At 42.0% G+C, this 16474-nt stretch overlaps 4 protein-coding genes across 4 annotated transcripts; 1 reads left to right on the top strand and 3 right to left on the bottom strand.

Moving 5' to 3' along the window:
• The first annotated feature begins 72 nt into the window (after positions 1 to 72).
• LOC104953044 (serine/threonine-protein phosphatase PGAM5, mitochondrial-like) lies at positions 73 to 3247 on the top strand. Its single transcript, XM_010779962.1, has 5 exons — positions 73 to 83; positions 402 to 610; positions 720 to 808; positions 1508 to 1641; positions 2688 to 3247. The coding sequence occupies exons 1-5, from the start codon at positions 73 to 75 to the stop codon at positions 2836 to 2838; spliced, it is 594 nt and encodes a 197-aa protein (XP_010778264.1). The 3' UTR covers positions 2839 to 3247.
• Positions 3248 to 4815: 1568 nt separating this feature from the next.
• ift46 (intraflagellar transport 46 homolog (Chlamydomonas)) lies at positions 4816 to 8186 on the bottom strand. The gene is made up of 5 exons (XM_010779957.1): positions 7744 to 8186; positions 6574 to 6848; positions 6132 to 6225; positions 5807 to 5938; positions 4816 to 5327 (listed from the first exon to the last, which is right to left on the bottom strand). Exons 1-5 carry the CDS (start codon positions 7852 to 7854, stop codon positions 4971 to 4973), a joined length of 969 nt encoding a protein of 322 aa, XP_010778259.1. The 5' UTR covers positions 7855 to 8186; the 3' UTR covers positions 4816 to 4970.
• Positions 8187 to 8738: 552 nt separating this feature from the next.
• LOC104953042 (uncharacterized) lies at positions 8739 to 13094 on the bottom strand. Its single transcript, XM_010779961.1, has 5 exons — positions 13058 to 13094; positions 12411 to 12651; positions 11107 to 11256; positions 10373 to 10504; positions 8739 to 9623 (listed from the first exon to the last, which is right to left on the bottom strand). The coding sequence occupies exons 1-5, from the start codon at positions 13092 to 13094 to the stop codon at positions 9440 to 9442; spliced, it is 744 nt and encodes a 247-aa protein (XP_010778263.1). The 3' UTR covers positions 8739 to 9439.
• A 640-nt stretch (positions 13095 to 13734) lies between these two features.
• Positions 13735 to 16087, bottom strand: LOC104953038 (serine/threonine-protein phosphatase PGAM5, mitochondrial-like). The gene is made up of 2 exons (XM_010779956.1): positions 15574 to 16087; positions 13735 to 14487 (listed from the first exon to the last, which is right to left on the bottom strand). The coding sequence occupies exons 1-2, from the start codon at positions 15801 to 15803 to the stop codon at positions 14289 to 14291; spliced, it is 429 nt and encodes a 142-aa protein (XP_010778258.1). The 5' UTR covers positions 15804 to 16087; the 3' UTR covers positions 13735 to 14288.
• Positions 16088 to 16474: the final 387 nt, after the last annotated feature.

The raw sequence follows: 16474 nt of genomic DNA, 5'->3' as shown, positions 1-16474 counted from the left end.
TGTTTTCCTGTATCGGGCTTTATGATGTTTAGACATATCTTAGATGTGTGCCGTCTCTGATAGTCTAACAGCATGTGTCCACTGTAGCACACTACTAATCAATCAATCAATCAATCAATCAATCAATCAACCAATCAATCAATCAATCAATCAACCAAAAAATGTATTAATCCTGCAAGCAGCTTATGCCCACAGGCAGGAACATACAGGAAGAAGGCACACCTGGATGTGGATCATTCCAATTTACACGATAAATAGTTCATAGCATCACAATAATAAATCAATAACTAATCAAGTTAAAAAGCCTTTCAAGAATTTAAAAGTTTGAGTGCAGAGGGGATGAACGATTTTGAAAAGCGATTAGTCCATTTGTCCTAAGCACTGTAATCTCTGTTTGCAAGTCAGCTGTCGAACACAAATGGTTCCTGGCTGTTCCCGTCAGAGCAGCCATTTGTTATAACAGATATTGTGTCTCCACTTCCAGGTCGTGAGCAGGCGGAGCTGACGGGCTCCAGGTTGGCGGCGCTGGGAATCAAGTATGACGTTCTGATCCACTCCAGCATGTCCAGAGCCACGGAGACGGCCAATATTATCAGCAAACACCTTGAAGGTAGTGGAAAGAGCGGCGCTGACAAACACCGAGGCTTCTCCCTATGGTTTTGTCCCTTCCCAAACGTGTGCTAACATTCCTCCTCGCTCCCTCTGTGTCACGGGTGTAGGAGTGGACCTGGTGAGCTGTGACCTGCTGCGAGAGGGAGCTCCTATCGAGCCGGTTCCACCCGTCACCCACTGGAAGCCTGACGCTGTGGTGAGAGAACGAACATACACACACACACACACACACACACTCACTCACTCACTCACTCACTCACTCACTCACATACACACACGTACACACACGTACACTCACTCACTCACATACACACACGTACGCACACGCACACACGTACACTCACTCACTCACAAAATATTTATATTTCAGTTTAGCTCAATTTAGATTCAGAGTGTTGTATATATATATATATTACTATTCTATTATTAAACAACTCAAATGCATACTTAGTTGCCTTTACCGGTATACATTCTTTTAGCATTCAACTCTCTTCCATGTGGTCTTAAAATATCTTACAAAGTCTTGAATTGATCTTGTCCATAACCTGCACAAATCATGTTTAAATGGACATTTTGTACCAGTTGTAAAATAGTATTTTATGATTGAAGATGCAACGGGTTTGCTGAGCCTTATTGCAAAACTTACGTCAGTGATATTAAGCCATGTTGGTTTTCTGATTTTAATATTCACTAAGGCCTTATTTTAACATAATTATATTCTCAATCTTCATTTCAACGCCAATATTTCCTTTTGGGCCGTGCAGCTGCATTTTCCATCAAGTTTGCCTCATTTTGCAAAAAAACTCTTCGTACATTCCCCACAATGCACTGCAGCATCATACATTAACCCTGTCATGTGACAAGGACAGCTTTCAACCTCTCTACCCTCCTCCAGCAGTACCACGAAGATGGAGCTCGTATCGAGGCAGCCTTCCGGCGCTACATCCACCGCGCCGACACCAAGCAGAAGGAGGACAGCTACGAGATCATCGTGTGCCACGCCAACGTCATCCGGTACTTCGTCTGCAGGTTGGTCTCTCGGCCGAACTCTGTGTATGTCGCTCAGCTAAGACTAGAGGGTGGTCTTCCTGCTTCGCTCACTATTGTGTTTAAACTAGAGCTAATCAAATAGCATTATGGACCAGTGCAATAACCAAATCGCAGTGAGTTATATTTGGTAAAGGCAAAATATGTGAAAATATTTAAATGAAGAATCGAGGCCCAGCTCACAAATGGTATCCAAACCATGATCATTTTAATATCATTTTTCAATGATAATCTGAATATTGTTCAAAAAGGGTGGTTCACACTTAAATCGTAAATTATGCTGCAATATCACTCAAAATAATATACAATGAGTTTTACGTTTTTTTTTAAATCTTGCAAAACTAATTTAAACTATTAAGCAATATATTTTTGATTATGTGCTGAACTTGTCTCGTTAAACTCTTAAGGGAACTCTAAATAGAAATGTCCAGTTTAATCTTAATATATTAGCCCTTTTGTTTTTATTGGTTTCCTCTGCGTCTGGTTGAAATAGTTTATTTAGTATATCTAGTTTGTTATGACAAAGATTTAATAGAGTGGTCCAGAGACTTTTGAAGACCGAAAGCAGATGGGATTTTTCTGTAGATTTGGGAATATTGCAGAAAATAAGGTATGTGGCAAACACACGTTTTTCTCAGAGAGATAATCTTCACATATTGAAACCACTTTTATACATTTTAAAGCGTAAATGCAATCTCCAGAAAAGTTAACATTTTGATGAGCCGTATCACCACTGCTCAGCTAAAGGTGGCTAATGCTCGCCGTGATGACATTTAGTCTCATTCAGAAACGTGTTAGCAACCGCCGTATTTAGTTCATGAATAAAAGCTTCAGATATTCACCAATGTAGTCATTACCGTACGTATCTTATCTGTTCAGACGAGGGAATCAGAAGCGGTAAAATGCTAACTCATTTCTGGATTTTAGGACTCATTCCTGCACCGCTCCATATCGTTCAAAAGACTACTTACTAAACCGATTAACCCACGATTTGTACTATAATATAATCCTCCCTCTCGTTGTCTCAGGGCTCTGCAGTTTCCCCCTGAAGGCTGGTTGCGGATGGGCTTGAACAACGGCAGCATCACGTGGCTCACTATCCGGCCCAGCGGCAGGGTGGCCCTCAGGACTCTGGGGGACTCGGGATTCATGCCCCCCGACAAACTGACTCGCACCTGACGGCCTCACGCATTTCTCTGGGACTCTGATTTCAGTCGGTTGGTTGCAGGGTCAAAGCTCAGTTCTCTCCTTAAGTGTCTTGAAAATTACTTTTGATGTTATTGTTTTGTAAGTGAACTACCATCATGTAATGACACTCTGTGGTCGTGATTACTCCGTGCCATAGAACGCCAGCAGAAGTGATCAAACAGCTGCGTCTGAATGTAACTGAGGATTTTTACAAAGTGACTGATTTTTAAACCAAAAAAAAAAGTTGTATTTGTATAGCTGTTGTAAATGCAAACCCTGCTCTTAGTTTTACAGCTGTCACTGTATGCTGGAGTGTGGATTAGTGTGTTGTATGGTGCAGCTGTAGTAAATAAAGTGAAATGATGAACACCTCAGTTTGTCACATTTCTTAAAGAGGCCCTATTATGTGTTTTCCTGTTGTGTGTTATATATGTTTTCGTTCATGGAAATCAGGGGCGTCCAAATGCGGCCCGCGGACCATTTTGAATCAGCCCTCAGCAAATTCCAAAAGTACAATGGGATATGGCCCACAAATGAAACTTGTGCTTGTCTTATATTGTACTTCTTAAATATAAATGTAAAAATATATTACACAGTAGTATTCATGTGTTAATGAGACCACTTTTCAAATAAATTCAGTCGATTAAAGTTGGAAACATTTTCTAACATATCTTAGTTGATAAGAAAAAAGCCCAATGACTTATTTCCATAACAAGCTTGAAACACACCCTTCATATTTCTCCTTATTATAATCAATCTGAGGCTTCTGTGTTAAGGGATGAGCTGCCAACACTCGCAAGCATCATTTATACATTTGATTGATTTTACTAACTTATAACTGAACTTATGAGGCAATAAACCTCTAGTGAGCAGCCCAGCCCTTCGTATATTTTCTGTATGTGGCCCTCAGTGAAAAAAGTTTGGACACCCCTGCTGTAAATGGTCTGCAAACGCTAAAAGCCAAAAGTTCCCTCCAGAGGGAATTTTCTACTGGCTAGCTCTCTAATACATTGAATGGCTAAGGGGGCTCGACATATCTAAGCGGTTGACCAATCGCAACAGAGCCGACCAGCTAACCAATCAGAGCAGACTGGTCTCTGGTTTCAGACAGAGGGTGAAAAGAAGGCTGTCACTTCCAAAAGGGACACTGCTGCTGGTGAAGTTTAAGGGCACCACTCTGGGAAAAGGTTTTCCCACAATGGTCACACACCAGTATAGTTTCTCTTCAGTGTGAACACGGTGGTACATTTCAAGATTAGCTCTCCAGTGTGATGAATGCGATAATATGCCTGAAGTTCATCTACCGTATTGAGAGATTTGCCACATTGGTCACAGCTGTACAGTTTCTCTCCAGTGTGAGTGCGTTGGTGGACTCTCAGGGCATTACCCAAAGAAAAAGAATTTCCCACACTGGTCACAGCTGTTTGGTTTCAAGGTGCCAGTGAGAGGTAGTCGTGCAGAGACCTAAAAACATAAAACAAGCCCATTTTATTTTATATGACCAAATTATACTTGATTCAATTTGATTCTATTTTCTTTCATTTAAAACAAACAAAAAATAATCAAACTAAAATTCATTAAAAATAAAAGCTTTGAGGTTATTGTGAACAATTTCTCTAAGTTTAACAGATTTAAAAATAACACAAAAATACAAGTTTTCCTTTACAAACTTGAACTGGTGTATACCAAAATAAAAAAATATATTGTTTATATTTTATAATATATTTAATTATTTGTATTCCACCTTTTTATTTTTTATGTAACACCCAAACACACTGCTGCTGTAACGAAAACATTTTCCAATTCGGGATCAATAATCTATCTATTTTATTCATTATAACAAGGAAATTACATAATCTGTAATCTGCTGTAAAACACAAACAATATGTTTGTATCTTGTCAGTTTGTATGTGATATGGACCTTGAGTCTGAAATAAAGATTGAATTGAATATGCAGTAATTTGAGTCTGTTTTAAAGTCTTTATTGATTTTATTTGAGTATTTAATACAAAAGGACAGAATACAAATCTGGAATATTTTCTCACTTGTGCTCCCAGACGCACTTTTAACCAGCACACACACTTTAAATCTGTTAATCTGGACAGTTCCCTCCTCCCTCCGCTCTACGCTCTGCGGGTGAAGTGCTGTGAGTCTCTGAACTCGAGGTAGAGGCTGAACAGGAGGTGCAGAGCCTGGATTCTGCAGCCGTGGTGCACCGGGACGTCCAGCAGGGCGCAGACGGCGTCGCTGTACTGGTCCAGGCTGCAGGCCAGGCGGGCGGGGGGTGGGTGCAGGCGGCCCAGCAGCTCCTCCAGCTCGGGGGGCCACTCCTGCATCAGGCTGTCGATGTCCGGCATGCTGCGGCCGTAGTGTACGCTGGCGGGCGGTTTGGATCGATGCAACGCGCTGATGCTCTCCATCCAGCTGTCCACGGCGCGAGGGTTAGAGAGCGGACTCAACACACTGGTCACCTTCTTCAGCTGCAGGGAGAGAGGGATCATATACAGATGTATCTACAGATGTATCTACAGATTCATATACAGATTTATCTAAAGTCTTATCATATTTATTTGACTGTAACAGTGACACAACCAGCACAGAGGTGTTTAAAGCATGTATTACGTTTTATTAAGATGACGCTTTTAATGTTAAGAAATTGAAAGCAACATTATTTTTGCAATATTTCATTTGTTTTATGTCTTGTAAATATATATATATACCACCTTATCTAATGAGCCCTTATAATCTTAATTTAATGGTATTAAAGGACTGTTTTTTCAACATACAAAGTTTACTGGATGATCTCAGGAAAGAGTGTGTGTGTGTGTGTGTGTGTGTGTGTGTGTCTGAGAGAGAGATATAGCAGTGTGTGTTTGATAGAGGTGTGTGTGTGTGTGTGTGTGTGTGTGTGTGTGTGTGTGTGTGTGTGTGATAGAGGTGTGTGAGTGTGTGTGTGTACCTCGGTGGCCCCGTGCTGTTTGCTCTCCTCTGAGAGCCACAGCGACAGCACCGTGGGGTCCGACTGCTTCACGCTGGGCTCGTCCAGAAACAGCAGACCCAGACTGTCCTCTTTCCCATCCGGCCGCGGCACCTGAACGCACCACGGGTTACAGACAGAGCTCAGGGGTCACACAGAGGTCAGGGGTCACCGATAAGGGGACATTTCGATGACCTCTACATGTATTTTTGTAATTTTGTTCACAACAATAACAGGATTAAACGTAATTAAAAGTCACTTTTGAAAACAATAGCGGTGGCCAGATGTTTTGAAAACCGACAGCTACCTTGAGGAAGGCGTCGATGTCTCCCACTGCGGGGATGAAGTCGGGGATGAAGGGCTTCAGGCTGTGTTCCAACTCTATGCTCTGAGGACTGTACCTGAGAGCAAAAATCACACATCGGATAATTCTCTTCTTTTATCGCTGACATGTCAAATATGACATGTGTTGTGTATGTGATGTTATATGCAGAGAGTGCAGGAGAGTATTTGGTCTTTTGGCGATAAAACTGTGAGGCAGTGAAAGTTTAAAAACGTAAACATGTTGAAGAAATATTGAACTTTAGTGAAGCTGATATTTGCAGAAAATGGAAGAAATACTTGTAACTTAAAAAGGAATAATTGAAATTGTGATGTGATTCTGAAGTATTTATGTGAATGTTCCTCTCAGAGATGCAGGTAGTAAATACTCTGCAGGTAGTAAATGAGGTGTGTGTTTGTGTACTGACCGGGTGATGTACTGGAACAGCTCTCTGATCTCCGTGGTGACGGGCAGGTTGGCGTAGTCCGCCGGGTCGTACGCTCCCTCCGGAGGCTTCCCAGACTCCTCGTCATCCTCAGACTCCTCTTCATTAGAGTCCTCCTCCTCCTCTTCTTCTTCCTCTTCTTCCTCCTCCTCGTTTGGACTGACACCCGATTGCACCCCCCTCGCCTCGTCCTCGTCAAACTCGTCGCTGTTGGCCGACATTAAGCCCCGCCCCCTTCTGCTGGGCTGGGACTCTGACTGAAAACACAGAAAATAATCAGAGTCAGAGGAGAGAGCAGTACTGTGTGTACTTTTACTGCTTATACCTTAACATGGAGCTGATAATACTTATGTACCTTCACTGTTGATACTCTTAATACATTGAGATGTATTGATGTACTTTTACCATTGATTCTCTTACATGAAGATGTTAATACTTGTCTTTTAAGAGCTTATTCTCAAACATGAAGCTTTACACTACGATAAAGTGAATACATGCAATACTTATGTACTATTACTATTTATACTTTACACCAAGCTACTAATGTTTGTGTACTTGTGTACTCACTTGTCACTGCTGATGCTTTTACTACATGAAGCTGGTAATACTTGTACTGCAGATACTTTGACATGAAGAATAAAAATAAATGTGTACTTTTACCTTTGATGCATTAAGATGAAGCTGACCATACTACCTTTATCTACATGTAATGGATAATAAGTGTGCATACTTGCTACTGATACTTTAACCTCAAGTGGATAATGCTGCTTGTGTACTTTTACAAATCAAACTTATATATAAAGCTGATACTGTTTAATTTGACTGCCTTGACTTTAACACAGATCTGATAATGCTGTGTTACTTTTACTGCTTATAATTTTGATAAAGATGAAATGACTTGAGCACTTTTTCTAATAATCTTACATGGAGCTGACACTACTTGTGTACTCTGTTACTGTTTATACTTGACATGCCTTGAGTTCACTATAGTTGTGTACTTTTAAAGCTGATACTATAACATGAAGCTGATCATGTTTAGCAGTGCTAATATAAACAGTAAGATTATTGTAACAACATTATCTCACACACACTAAAGAGCTGCTGGAGCTCCTTCCCCGGTGTGTGTGAACGCTGAAGCCCGGCGGATGTTACCTGTTTCCCGGGAGTCGGGCTGTAAACACTCTCCTCGGAGTCCACCGCCTCCAGGCTCTCGTCGTACGGCTGGTTCTTCAGCAGTCTGCTGTCTTTCTCTCCCCGCTCCATGTGCCACTAACAGCCTGCCGTTACACACATTAATCTCCCAGGCGTTTTAGTCCCGGAAAAAACGTTTATTTAGTTTACCGTTTAGCCACTAAGCATCAAAAGCTAAAAACAAACCGAACTACGGGCGGCTCTAAATCCGTCCGAGGCAACAAAAACGGTTTAACTGATCAAATAACGGATAAAATAACATAACAATAGACTAGCTCTATATATGTGTTTTAACGGTCTCTCAAACACATTAAATTAGTTGTAAACTGTCCAATAATCTGCGTCAAAGCCCATTAGCAATGTCTAGCTTCTGGAGGCTGTATCCCATGGATGTATGTATCCTGGCAACGGACCGTCGCGCAATGCATCATGGGAGAACCGAAACACTGCCCGCTAGTGGTGAAACAGAAACAAATGGAGAAAATGAGGCTGGATTACAACTGTTTTTGTTTACATTTGACCATTAAACATGTTTTGGAGAAGTTTGAGAGCCTGTGTTTTTTGACGTGAGTTCACTGTTAGCTAATTTAAACCACTTTGACACATATTGTCTGAGTTTAAGCTCTATTAAGCGCTAGTTTTTAAATAAACACTGAATTGGACTACTTTTTGTAATGTGAAAAGGGTTGCAATTACTCACAATCCCAATGGGAATCAATATCCGACTCTATGCAGCTCATTAAGTGTAATGCACATTTTTTTGTTAACAAGATGTCTATAACAAACTAATTAGTACTTTAGCAGTTGCCCTGAGAGTCTCTCTACCTCGTAGTGGTTAAAACTCACTTAAATTTAGCATCAAACTGGCCTATTTATCACACACACACACACACACACACAGAAGTTATTTCACAGAAAAATAAATTCCATTTCCAGAAAGGAAAAGTCAAGACATGTCCAGGAACCACCGAGAAAAGATGGAAAATGTATGCATTTATTGAAGAAAACAAATAAAAAACATCTCAATCTAATCAGGTTTTTCCCATGTTTGCCGTAGCCATCTGTTTCACGTGTGACCTCGAGAGAGAGTGTCCAGATATCAGAAAATTAAGGCAATTCCTGAACTGAGGAAAACATAGGAAATGGCAGTCGGTTTTAACACCATTAATAAAAACACTTACATTTTGTGCTACTGACCAACATACAAAAAATAACTTTTAAAATATTAACATTTTTACTTTCTTTTTTTTTGTTTAAAGAACATCCTCAGTGGGCCGATCCTGTTGAGGATTCCTCGCTGAGGTTTTTGCGATGAACTAACTTTGGGGAGTGCGGCTTGTTTTCACAAAAGAAGTTGACTCAGGCTATGACACAGGTGCTTCACACTTGCCACAAATAACATTACCGTCAATTCAACATTGTCCACACCCACAACATAAATGATCTTTTTTAACGTCTCCAGTGGACATCACAACCCAACGTGATGAAAATTCCTGTTTGACATTAGAGTAGTACCATACATCGTAAATACAAATCCAGACGCTTGTGCATATTTCTGTTGTGTTTTCTGAGCTCGGGTGTAGCCACCTTGTTGCAGCTGGATTTGTAAAGGGAGGGCGGGGGAGGAGAGCATGGCCGTAGAGGGGGGGAGGGGCAGTTAGACCGATGGCTCGTTTAAGTGCTTGAGGCGGATGCGCTGGATGTAGCTGGCGTTGGCAGGGCTGTAGCGGCTGGGGCTGAAGTCTGGAGAGGCGGCGTGCCGGGCGGGGCTGAAGCGTGCCGGGGAGCCGGGGGTCGGAGGCATCCTGAGGCCTGGTTTCACCACCGCAGGGCTGGGCCAGCTGGAGGGAAGACCAACAATACATACTTTATTAATCCCTCACAGGACTGAACTTGTTGACTGAGCCACTGCCGCCTCAACACATCAATAGTTAGTGGTTGCTCCTATTTAACTATGCTGCTAATGTTAACAAAAAGTCAAATGTCTTAAGTTTCTTGTCCCATAGAACAAAATAAAAATGTTTTGTTGTAGATTTTAAAGGATTTCTGATTGTTTATATTAAGCTATTTTGAGATCAATTGTGGGTTGGATTCGTTGGGTCACATGGATGTGGGCGGCACTCATAGAAAAATATAAATCACCTGTTCATCTGTGTGAGGTGTGTGTGTGTGTGCAAGAGAGGGTCGCTGTAACTTTCTGGTAGCTCATTAGAATAAGTTGAGGGATTTCTCCACCACCTGGCATGTCACCTCGCTACTTATTCCTAAACATGTCTGTGATTGTGTGAAGGCGTGACAGTTAGAGCAAAACGTTCAGGCTGCAAGAGCTGAAAAGCCCTTTCTGAAACAGAGGGTGCTCCATCTCTGCTGCAATAACCATACATCCGCCCTTTTGTTTAATTTGTGGCATCCACCTCATCACATGTTATATTAAAGACTGTTGAAATCTATAATAAGTAGCATTTTTCACAGTCATATGCTTTAACATATATTTAAAACTGCAAATGTAGTCAATGAGATGATGTTCCAACAGCAGAGGAGTAAAACCAGCAGAACACTGATAGAGAATAATGTGCGAGCAGCGTCTCACCTCTGCATGTCTGAAGTCGAGTATGAGATCATTGTGCTCTTCCACTTGTGAACGCTGGGATACTTCAGGACGTCGACGTCCAAGCCTTGTATCGCTGAGAAAACCTGTCTGTCCAGCTTGGATGGTGAATCCCTGCAACACCGCAGAATGAATAAACTGTTTTTAAAATCATAACTTGACATTTTTGGGCCAAAACTTTGTCTTATGCTGTTACAAAGTACGTGTTTTGACTCTAGAGGCTAGAGGCTACAGCGCCCCCAACTTATTTTTTGACAAATGTATATTTTTCAGAAAAATACATACAAATAAAGCCCCCCCCTTCCAAAACAATTGTGTTGATAAATTAAATTAAAAAAAATCCCAACGATGCTGTTAAAAATCATTATTATATCAAACTCAATAAATAAATATAACAAAAAATGTATTTGAATTTTTTTTTTTTGCATAAAGTTTAAAGTTTTAAACACATCACTAAAATAAATATTAATATATCTTATTCAATAAATGATCATAATGATGCTGTTAGAAGACATTTTTAAAAGAAAACAAGTAAATAAATCCTAAAGAAAATGAACAATTTGTGGAAAAACATCATCAATCTTAAGAATTATAGTAAACTAAGTAAATAAATGGAATTCAAAGGAATACAAACATAAAAACAGGCATAAATATATTTGTTCCTGTGAATTATTTATACAGCTTTAATTCCTTTTTGAGGAACTCGTGTTACTCACCCTTCGATGAACAGTCCTCTCCTGATCTTGGGCGGGGTCCTGGGCAGGAACTCGTTGGAGTTATCTAAGGACTTGTAGGAGGAACCTGAGGACCCCGAGCTGCTCAGGTCTCTCCCCCCATGGTCCCACGACTTGGACCTGGCACAGAGGCTCCAAAAAAATTAAAAATAATAATTATTATTGCAAACGTATCTGTAAATCCCCCCGCCCTATCCGTGACATATTAGGGGCGTTGCTCCGAGGGGGAAACTGTTAGGTGATCGCGTCACAAACCACGCCTTTTGACTAATTAAGTGATCGTGGGGGAGGGATGGGGGCAGCTGTCCCCGCGGTCAGAGACCGTGAGGTGACAATAAAACCCCCAGCGCCCGACTTTTCAACCTTGGGGACTAGATTTACGATGTATTAATAAGTAGAATGTCTCTAAGACGAGTACTCTACCCCGGTCGGGCACCCGAACGACTCAGACCCTGAAAGACCCTGTCAAACACTGTACAGTAGACGACTCCCCCGACGACTTCGACTTGCTCATAGAGTCGTTCTCCCTGAAGTCCGGGGGTCCAGTGCTCCTCGGCCCCTCGTTGCTCAATGTCGTTGTCAAGTCTCGGGGCAGAGGACCATGGTCAGGTTCAAAATGCAGCAGTACAGTAAGCATGTTCGATCGTCCACAGGAAGACGGTACTTTTAGTATCAGTGTTCCGAGCAGGAGCGTGTCACGGTGTTATTTCGTCTATTGTAAGTTACGTTCTGTATGTTTAAAGTGCGTAGCTTATCTAATCTGTATGAGCACGTTTATCCCACTTTCAAATATTTCGGAACATCTCCGCGTCTCGTACGACGCAATAGCGGACTACGTGGGCGAGTCAGAGGTAGAGCACCACGTGGAGCGTCTTCCGACGGCTCGGTAGGAGGCCTCAGGTCAACTTGGAGTATGTCGAAGGTCTCCTTCTTCGTTGGTCAGGCCGAAAATATTCGACGTATAGGTCTTTTTCACATGCTCCCCTTCGTTCTTTGTGTGTAACAAACCCAGTAAGCAGTACATCGACGTTTTAGTTTTTATTTATTTTCTTTTCACTGCGACTCCGTGGACAAAGTCGGTTTAGCATGCACGTCCTCCTTTACTGATAGGGGGGTTCAGTTCTCATTAGGCAGAGAAAATACAGATACTAGGTTAGAGACATTGCCCTGTCATTGTCGGAAAGGGATTGTCACAATGCCGATTCATTGATTTCGAGGGTTGAGATAGCAGGGGAAAAACGTCCGTGTTTCGAGTTGGTTTTCGAAGACGTTGAGGTAGCAGGCACCACGCGCGGAAGGCCTGCTCCGCGCTGCTGTAACTCGGACCTCCTCTATCTTTCTTTTTGGCCAGTCTTGGCGCCGCGAGGTGGTCGTAGTGCAGGACGCGGCGCACGGCCGACGACTTCCCCCGCTGGCCCCCGGCGCTCAAGGTGTAGGACGGGTAGCCGGTACGACGTGGTGGCGCCCAGGCTGGGTCAGTAGCTCCTGCCGTCGGCTTCGTTCTCGACGACACAACGACGCTGCTGCCTGAGGACAACGGCCCCCAAAGGACGTTTTCGCCCGACACGAGGAGGAGGAGGAGGAGAAGGAGGAGGAGGGAGCAGGAGGAGGTCTTCTGTCCTGAGTGTTGCCCCTGTTTCACCGGGGTGGTGGAGGGGGAGGAGGTACGACAGCCGGGTAGGAGGGTTGGAGTACCACCTCAAACTCGCCTTACAGAGACGTCCTCCTCGGTGTCCTTGAGGAGGTAGAGGAGGTAGAGGAGATAGAAGAGAGGGGGGGAGGAGTCGGAGCCTGGAGTCGGGGCCCGACTGGCGGAGAGAGACCCAGTGTAACCGTCCTCCCCCCCTAGGACGTCCTACCCTCTCTCCTCCTCTCCTCCTCCGCCTCGTCGCCCGTCGAGCCTCCCTCAAGAAACTTCCGGGTCCTCTCACACCTCCCCGACCCGTCCTGATCCCCCCCCGTGACNTCATTCCAATTTACACGATAAATAGTTCATAGCATCACAATAATAAATCAATAACTAATCAAGTTAAAAAGCCTTTCAAGAATTTAAAAGTTTGAGTGCTGCACTCAAACTTTTAAATTCTTGAAAGGCTTTTTAACTTGATTAGTTATTGATTTATTATTGTGATGCTATGAACTATTTATCGTGTAAATTGGAATGATCCACATCCAGGTGTGCCTTCTTCCTGTATGTTCCTGCCTGTGGGCATAAGCTGCTTGCAGGATTAATAAAGTGATTGATTGATTGATTGATTGATTGATTGATTGTGTGCTACAGTGGACACATGCTGTTAGACTATCAGAGACGGCACACATCTAAGATATGTCTAAACATCACAAGGACCGATACAGGAAAACATTCATGCCGACTGCAAGTTCACTTTATAACAAATCTCCTCTGGCTGGAAGAGAACTCTCTGCTCCATCGCTTCTCTTGATAACTGGACTCCAGCTCCCAATGAACATTTTCCATCTAATATGTAATCGTCCATTCCTTGCACAATTCATATATATATATATAATATCCTGCTTTATATGTTGTTCCTGTAAATGTATATTTCCACATGTATATTTGTAAATATGCTTTTTTTATTTCTATTTGAGATATTTACATTTTGGATTGTTTATTTCTCTTATTCACAATGCCTTGTCTTGTGATGAGAAAATGTCCCAATTCGGGATGAATAAAGTAATTCTTATCTTTTCTACTGACGACTGAAGACCTATACATTACATTACATTACATGACATGACATGTCACTTGTTAGAATCTTTTATCCAAAGCGACTTCCATACATTCAGTACTGTGGACAATCCCCACAGGAGCGATTTGGGGTGAAGTGTCTCAGGGACACAACGACATGCTGACTGCAGCCGGACTCCAACTTGCTATCCCCCTGATTCCAAGTTCAGCGCACTACCCACTGAGCCACAGCCTACATTGGCTTTTATTTCTATCTGTTATGTGTGTGATGTGTTCTGTTCTCATGTTGGTTCCTTTCAGGACTCCACGTGGTCCGTGTTTTGGTTTTATGTGGACCTTAAATGTATGCCTCGTGGTTATTGTATTCATGTTTCTGTGGTCTTCATTTGAACTTTCGTTCTTTCTTGTGAATTCTATTTCTGTGAAATGTGCTATAATAAATAAACGTGTTATTATCTTATCCAAAAGGTGAAGAGCGAGCACCTAAAGGAGTGAGGATCCTCTCCTTGTCGCTGAGGCCGCTCAGGTTGTACTGCGAGTGTCGGATGAGGAGGATGTTCCTCGTGGCTTTGGGTTTCCCGTTGTCCTGCTCGGAGCTGGGGTCTTCAGTGGAGCTCTCCTTCTTCTTCCCATTGGTCAGTGCAGACGGGTCTCTCCTGCAGAGGAGAGAGGAGGTCATCCTGGGATTAAAGAGGCTTTGTCGGACGTGGTTAACTTGAGGGATTGTGAACTGTGTTGACGTGATCTAAGATGATGAGCAGTAGGACACTGAGAACTTCCAGACATGTTACTTTGAGAAGACGATGAGCAGAATCCATTTGAGAGTGTGCTATTCACAGTTGACTAATTGGGAAAAATTGCAGCAGGAAGAATAAGGAATCCCTCTCAGCCTCTCACTATCCTAAGTGTCAGAGGTGTAAAGTAACTAAGTAGATTAATCAAAGTACTATATTTAAATACAGCTTTAAGGTACTCGTACTTTACTGGAGTATTTACATGTTTGGCTACGTTTTCCTTCTCCTTTCCACTACTACTTTTACTTCCATACATTTATTTACTCCAAATAAAGAACTAGTATGAATTAAAATAACTAACTACATGCATTTATTGACTTTTTTTAAACCAGATTTTCCCCCGGTGTACTATTTTGTTTTCGTTACAGTTCGTATTTTAAAGTCCCAGGTGTGTCCTGTTGGGTTTGGCTGTGGTTGGCAGGTGTCCAGTTCAATCAAGTCAAATTACTTTTGGTACTTTGAAGTAACTTGTTCAGTTTCTATTTACTTTATTTGCTCTCTTTTTTGGTCACTAAAAGTATTAAGTATCTGTCCCTCAAACTGTATTAGAGAATACTATGTGACTCCAAATAAAGAATTAGTATGGATTAAAAGTAAGCCCTAGAATTACATTAAGTACATGCATGTATTGACTTGTTTAAACCAGATGACTTGTTCCTGTGTAATATGTAGTTCTTGTTTCAGTTTCTGTTTCCTCTCTCTTCGTTTATAATGTTGATGATTTGCCAATGAGACTGAACTATCAATACTATGTGACTCCAAATAAAGAACTAGTATGAATTGAATAAGCCTTATTGACTTATTTAAACCAGATTCCTTTTTCCTGTGTACAATTTATTTCTTGTTTCTATTTCCTTTCTCTTTATCATTATAATGTTGAGTATCTGTCAAAGAAACTGAATTATCAATACTATGTGAAAAATACACAGCAAATAAAGCACCACGTACTTATCCCAGTTAAAGTCCCAGGAGTGTCCGGTGGGGCTCGGCGTGTGGTTGGCAGGAGTCCACGCCGGCTGCGCAGCTCTCAGGACGGACAGTCTGGACCAGCGACCCGCCTCTCCTCCCCGGAGATCACCGAACAATCCCCGGGAGTCTGTGGCGGCTGCAGCGAACACCAAGACGGCAGATCCTCCAGCCAGCCCGCACACAAGTTTTAAAGTCTTCCTGTACGACATCCTGAGAGAATAGGGCAAACTGTTGCTAGCTGATTAGCTTAATCTGCGTTACCGTTACAGAAAGGTAACGCAGTCTTCTCCCTCGCTTTTGATTATGTTGTGTTTTATTTGGTAATTCCAATACACCAACTGAAACAAAACGCCCTTTCTTTGCCACAGTTTTAATCAGATGGCAGTTTTTTAAGCTATTAAACTAAAAATAATGCTGTCAGTAGCTCAAGAGAATAGCAAAGCTAATATAGACAGTCCAACAAGCTTCTTCTTCGTTGGTTTCATGGCGGCAGCAACCAGAGTTAAGGTGCATTACCGCCACCTACTGTGCTGGAGTGTGGACAATAATGATCTGTCCCTTTATCAATTAATAATAATAAATGAACACAAATTAATATAAACAAAGTGATAAACAAATAATACACTTTCCCTGAAAATACAGTTAATAGATTCTTCTTGTTATTGTCATGTTTCTGTAGTATATTTCTATACATATTTGGTGCTTAGTTTTTAAAGTCTTCCTGTACGACATCCTGAGAGAATAGAGCAAACTGTTGCTAGCTGATTAGCTTAATCTGCGTTACCGTTACAGAAAGATAACGCAGTCGCAGTTCTAAAATGTATCTCATTCATTCTTAACCATGGTAGAGTAGAGTATTCAAATATCTATCCATCTATCT

Source organism: Notothenia coriiceps, unplaced genomic scaffold (assembly GCF_000735185.1).
Source record: "Notothenia coriiceps isolate Sejong01 unplaced genomic scaffold, NC01 NC01_scaffold00021000, whole genome shotgun sequence".
Classification (NCBI taxonomy): Eukaryota; Metazoa; Chordata; class Actinopteri; order Perciformes; family Nototheniidae; genus Notothenia; species Notothenia coriiceps.
This window is presented reverse-complemented; position numbering and strand designations above follow the sequence as displayed.

Bases quoted from the DNA above. Each gene is read 5' to 3' on its own strand.
- ift46 (XM_010779957.1), bottom strand. From the start codon at position 7,854: ATGGAGCGGGGAGAGAAAGACAGCAGACTGCTGAAGAACCAGCCGTAC. The intron at 5,939-6,131 runs GTAGCTGTCGGT...TGGTGCGTTCAG, and splicing joins ACATCGACGCCTTCCTCAAG to GTGCCGCGGCCGGATGGGAA. The intron at 5,328-5,806 runs GTACACACACAC...CTCTCCCTGCAG, and splicing joins AACAGCACGGGGCCACCGAG to CTGAAGAAGGTGACCAGTGT.
- LOC104953044 (XM_010779962.1), top strand. The intron at 611-719 runs GTAGTGGAAAGA...TCACGGGTGTAG, and splicing joins TATCAGCAAACACCTTGAAG to GAGTGGACCTGGTGAGCTGT. The intron at 1,642-2,687 runs GTTGGTCTCTCG...TCGTTGTCTCAG, and splicing joins ATCCGGTACTTCGTCTGCAG to GGCTCTGCAGTTTCCCCCTG.
- LOC104953038 (XM_010779956.1), bottom strand. From the start codon at position 15,803: ATGTCGTACAGGAAGACTTTAAAACTTGTGTGCGGGCTGGCTGGAGGA. The intron at 14,488-15,573 runs GTACGTGGTGCT...TCTCCTCTGCAG, and splicing joins TGGGACTTTAACTGGGATAA to GAGAGACCCGTCTGCACTGA.